This window comes from Calidris pugnax, unplaced genomic scaffold (assembly GCF_001431845.1).
Source record: "Calidris pugnax isolate Ruff unplaced genomic scaffold, ASM143184v1 scaffold180, whole genome shotgun sequence".
NCBI lineage: Eukaryota > Metazoa > Chordata > Aves > Charadriiformes > Scolopacidae > Calidris > Calidris pugnax.
In genome coordinates, this window is record NW_015090916.1 from 423,218 (window position 1) to 428,562 (window position 5,345).

The following is a 5,345-nucleotide window of genomic DNA, read 5'->3' on the forward strand; positions in this document are numbered from 1 at the left end:
TGTGGGGCTGCCGGCGCCACCGCCTCGCGCTGCCCCCCCTTTATTGCCACCAATTACTGTAAAGCCAGGGCCCTGTAATGTCATCCCGGGGATGGCCATTAATTACGGCCGTGGGTGCGGGGGGCTGCCTGGCGTGGGGGCTGCCGGGGGGAGGCCGGTGGTGAGTTATTAATGGAGAAAGTAAAGCTGGGTGGGAAACGGAGAGGGAGAGGCAGCCCGGCCAGTGACCGACGGCGTGTCTGGCAAAGGGATGAGGAAGGGGAGGAGGAGGGTAAAACCGAAAGCAGAGCCGGACAGGAGGAGGGAGCAGCAGGAAAATGGCTCTGAGCAGCACGGGCGCCCCGGCAGCCTTCACGGGCAAGGAGGTTTACCAGCAGAGCTTCGACCCGGGGCAATACTTGAGAGAATTTTACAACTTGAGCGACAGCCAGGGGCAGCCCAACACCTTCCTGATGCAGAACCTGAAGAGCCTGTGGAAGATGTTCTCCTTGGGTGAGTGTCCCCCCTCCCCGAGGGGTTGGGCGGCGTCGGACGACGCCATTTGCAGGGCTGTCCCTGCGCTGCTTGGTGCGTGCCCCCCCAGACCGAGCTGTATACACACACATACACTTAGAAAAATATATATATCTATCTGCATGCATGTATATCTGCACACACGGGGCATTGCCAGCTGGAGTTGTTCCACAGTTTCTGGAAATACCATGCATTCCAGGCTGGATATGGGGGGTCAGGAGGGGGCTGGGGCTCTGGACCCCCTGCGGGAGCAGCCCCTGGGCTGGGCTTCTGCCCAAGAGTCCTGGGCATCGGGGGGAAGGGGCTGCAATGCGGGACCATGGCACTCGGGGTGGCATTTCTGGGTGGGAGGAAGCACAGCCCCATGGGGCTCTGGGAGGTTTCTGTCTCTTCTCGCTCCATCCTCACCTGGATGCTCTCCCCACCCCGACTCCGCGCCAGAGGGGCTGAAGGGTGAGACCCTGATAGACGTCGGCTGTGGCCCCACCATCTACCAGCTTCTGTCAGCTTGTGAGCACTTCCAGGAGATCTTTGCCTTGGACTACACAGACCAGAACCGCCGGGAGCTGGAGAAGTGGCTGAAGAAGGAAGCGGGAGCCTTCGACTGGAAGCCGGTGGTGGAATACGTTTGTGAGCTGGAAGGAAAGAGGTGAGGATGGCTTCCCACCACCCTGCCACTAACCAAGCCACAGATGCTAAACAACCACGTAACGAGCCGCCATCTATTTATTTGTTTGTTTACTTGCCAGGGAGAAGTGGGCTGAGAAAGAGGAGAAACTGAGACAGAAGGTGAGGCAGGTTCTGAAGTGTGACGTGACCAAAGCCAACCCCACGGACCCCGTGTCCCTGCCACCCGCCGACTGCGTCGTCTCCACCCTCTGCTTGGAGGCTGCCTGCAAGGACCTGGCCACCTTCCGCGGCGCCCTGAAGAACGTGGGCAACCTCCTGAAGCCGGGGGGGCACCTGGTGATGGTCACCGTCCTGCGGGAAACCTACTACACCTTCAACAACGTGGTCTTCTCCTGCCTCCGCCTGGAGAAAGACGAGGTGGAGGAAGCCGTGAAGGGCGCTGGCTTCGAGGTGAGGTTCAGCGAGGTCTGGACGTGTCCCCCCGACACTGCCACCGGCGGGGACTGCGAGGCCTTGCTGAGCCTGGTGGCCCGCCGGCGCACCCCCACCAGCGGGTAGCACCCGGCCTGGGGAGGGAAACAGCAGCATGTCTGGGCTCAAAAAGCCCCGCTGGTGTCACCTGCAGCCCCCACCCCTTTATCTGAAAGCAAATAAACCCATGAGTGCTCTCAGGGTGTCCCCAGGCTGGGATTGATGCGACACACACCGCGCCAGCGCCCAGGCTCGGGGTGACCCCGAGCTCGCCCCAGCCCCGCAATGGGAATGGCCCCCAAATCCCCTCCATGCCATCCTCCCACCTCCGAGCAGAGCTCCCGAGAAGCTGCTGCTCCCTTTCAGCCGTCATGCCCTTCTTTGAGACCAAAAACCTGTAAAAATGGTTTGACAAAGCGCGGCAGCCCCCGCACCACGGACCTGCCGGGAGCCGGCACCGACGCGGGATGAGGGGGAAGGGTGGGTGGGTGGAAACGATGAGCTCCCCAAAACATCCTCCTCCAGCACCCCCTGAGCATCCTCAGTTCTCCCTCCATCACAGCCAGACCTGCCACATAACGGAGAGGCATTTTAGGGATACGTGAGCCTGGGCATTTTTACTAATAATTAATATTGGAGCACCCAGCACAACTCGATTCTCTGCAGGTTTTCAGAGCGAGTGTGTGGCATTTGCTGCTGAAGGTCCTCCTCCCCTCGCTCATATAGATGCTCTTTTGGGGTGGTTTTGGTTCAAGGGTGAAAAGAAATATGGAAATAGGAAATTTTCTCATTGTATGGACAGACAGAGTCCCATGAGGGATGGACACAGCCCGGGAAGGACTCGGAAGGCTGAAATGAGTCATGGTCCCCAAGTTCCCTACACACTCCACAGCAGCTGGCAAGGCCAGGCAGGGGTTCGGCCTCCTCTCTGTCTTGTCACCTTTTAGTTTCGTGGTAAAAATCTAATTAAAAATCCTCAGTGAAGTCTTTAGGGCTGTGGGGTGACCCCGGCACCAGCACAGGCTCACTAAGGTCGTTAGATGTCATCGTACGTGACCCCAGAAACGAGATGACAACCACGTCAGTGACACTGCCAGCTCCAGCTCTGCTTGGGGTGACCGTCCCCGGAGCCACCGGGACGCCCTGGGGCAAGCGGCACCGGGAACGGCCCCGTTGCCCAGCTCCAAGAACGGAGCTGGAAACCAGGGGATGCTCGGCGGCAGCGCAGGATCCGCACCGCTCACTAATTAACGCCGAATCTAACGGCGCTGCTGCCGTAGAGCCCCCGTGCCCGCCAGCGCGGCGCGGTGAAGGCGAGGAGCCGGCAGCTGCCGGCATCTTCTCGGGCAATAACAGGCCCAGGCCGCGTAGCGCTGGCGTCTTCGATCGCTGTTTGACTGTTCCCACATCGGCATCGCTGGGGATTTTTATGGTCTGTTTCAAAAGCACGACGATTCCCCTCACGGAGGAGTTTGTAGCAACAATTACCTTCTGTCGCCGCCTGACAGGAGCCGCTCACAGCCCTTCCTGGTGAAGGGGTTTGGGGGGATTCTGCTCCCCGATGGAAATCACGGCAGCACAAGGCGGGCACAGCTTGGAGCTGTGGTGGGAGGAGAGGGACCCAGCTCTCCCCTTGCCTGCGTGGGCTTTGGGAAGGGCAGGACGCAGTCGATGGGATGGGGAGGGTCTTTCCCAGCCCCACTGTCCCCCCAACTCATCGGGGTGACCTTCCCCAACTCACCCTGTGCCTGAGCACGAGGGCAAAGACGCGAGTCCAAGCCAGGGAGCGGAGCTGGGTGTATCCAGCAGCACCCACAGCTGTCCCTGTCCCTTCCCTCCTGGCTCCCTGTCACCCGGTGCCCAACAGCCATAATTAAAATTACAGGTGGGGGTGAGGTGAGCTCTTACTGCATTAACAGACACGGCCCGTCCTTCCAGGAGAGAGGAGCAGCATTTCCAGCGGCGCCGTGGGACTGCTCTCTCCATCGCTGGGTGCCATCACGGGCACCAGCTTCCTGCCTCCTGCTTTGAATGGAGCAGCCCCATCACCGTGGCACCACCATGGAGGCAGCTGAACAACTGCTCGGGCCAGAGGGAGGGCACGGGTGACACCAGCAACCGGTGCCGGGGACAGAAAGGCGATGGGTGAGAAGGTTGAGTGGCCACCGGGTGACTGCCACAGCGGGAGCTGAGCCAGAGCCTCGGGTGGGGGACGCGGGGACCCACAGTTTCAGGGTACTAGCCCAGAAGGCAAGAGAGTAGCCCAAGGCCAAGGAAGAGGCACGAGGCAGGAGGACCAGCTATGACCCGAGGAGGACCAGTGGCTCATTTTGCCTCCAGAGCAGAATTGGTTGAAATTTCTGCAGTATTTCAGAGTGCTTGTATGTTAAGAGTGAAAACAGGCAGATAAGGAACAGATTTTTGCCCCCAAAAGCAAAAAACTTTCTGCCTTTCCAGTTTGCTTCTTTGCAGAGCAAGAAGGGCATCAAATAGTAACAGAAAAAGGGAAAAAAACCCCACCACTGAAGTCAGGGCACCCTCAGTTTCCCCATCTCTCCTTGTGCCCTTTGCACCGGGCAACGTCGGGGCTCAACAGCACCTTTGGGGGGTCCCCGAGCTTGGAGCAGCCCCCCCAGGGCACGAACGCCGGCGCCGCTCCCAGCCGAGCCCCCGGGGACCCAGAGAGGGAAAAAAGCGGAGAAAAGTAAACGAGGCTCCAGGGAAATTAAGGCAAAGTGGAAGTCCTGGCAGAGCGAGGTAATAATTTCCTTTCTGAGTGAGTAACTGTTTAGAACGTAACCAGGCGAACACGATTAAACCAAATGAATATAAATTCTAGGTGCGGCGGCAAGTAATGAAGTGAAGAAAATGAACAGCGCCTAATTAACAAGAAAATAGGATCTGCCATAACGCGCTGGAACCTAATGAAAAATGAAGGCTCAAACTTCCCCTTTCAAAAGTTTTCCAGATGGAAAATATCCTTGTTTTACATCCGTTGCCTTCGGAAACATCCAGGGGATGGGAGTCGCCGGGAAGAGCGGCGCTTGATGAGAGGCCAGGGGAGCCGTTTGGCAAAATAAATAGTTGGAGAGGCAGATAGCTGGGAGCCGGGCCCAAACGTGAACCCCAAAGCGCCCCGGTCACCCCAAAGCGTGACGGGGACCCCCCCGCAGCCCCCCCCCGGCTGGTGCGGCGGCGGGAGGCGCTCACGGGGGAGGCCGGTGGCCACCACATGGAGGGTCGTGGCGACAGAACTGGACGAGAGCAGGAAAGGCGGCGGCTCCACCTCTGCCCCTTCCCCCTCCGCTGCTTTTATGACAGAAAATCACATTTACGCTACGTTCTGGGGAGACCCACGCTCACACCAGGCCGGCTCCTCCCGCAAAAGCTCGTTAAGAGAGAAAAAGGCCAGGGGCCGGCAGAGCCCCCGGAGCCCCCCCCCGCGACCGCCGGGACCCGCCTGGCCTTTCCCGCCCCCAAACAGCGGATCTGGGGGCTCTGCGATCAGTGAGGGAGATTTTACCAGGCAGCGCTTGATCAGAGCCGCTCGCTTTATTTGAGGGGCGCTCGCAACGGTGCGGAAACAAGAGCGGCACGGAGAGACGCCTCACCCGCCGGGCCCCGCCGCCACCCGAAGGGCGATACGGGCCGCAACCCACCGGCGTTACCGAGGCCCGGGGCGGCAGGAGGCCGGCCCCGTCCTCCCCCTGCAGCCGCGGGCCCTCCGAGCC

General features: G+C 59.9%; 1 protein-coding gene across 1 annotated transcript; it reads left to right on the forward strand.

The window, feature by feature from the left end:
• Positions 1–273: 273 nt before the first annotated feature.
• Positions 274–1,814, forward strand: NNMT (nicotinamide N-methyltransferase). The gene is made up of 3 exons (XM_014949530.1): positions 274–492; positions 955–1,162; positions 1,263–1,814. Exons 1-3 carry the CDS (start codon positions 318–320, stop codon positions 1,699–1,701), a joined length of 822 nt encoding a protein of 273 aa, XP_014805016.1. The 5' UTR covers positions 274–317; the 3' UTR covers positions 1,702–1,814.
• The last annotated feature ends 3,531 nt before the right edge of the window (positions 1,815–5,345 follow it).

Coding starts and splice junctions, on each gene's coding strand:
- NNMT (XM_014949530.1), top strand. CDS start 318: ATGGCTCTGAGCAGCACGGGCGCCCCGGCAGCCTTCACGGGCAAGGAG. Junction 493..954: donor GTGGAAGATGTTCTCCTTGG/GTGAGTGTCCCC, acceptor ACTCCGCGCCAG/AGGGGCTGAAGGGTGAGACC. Junction 1,163..1,262: donor TGTGAGCTGGAAGGAAAGAG/GTGAGGATGGCT, acceptor TTTACTTGCCAG/GGAGAAGTGGGCTGAGAAAG.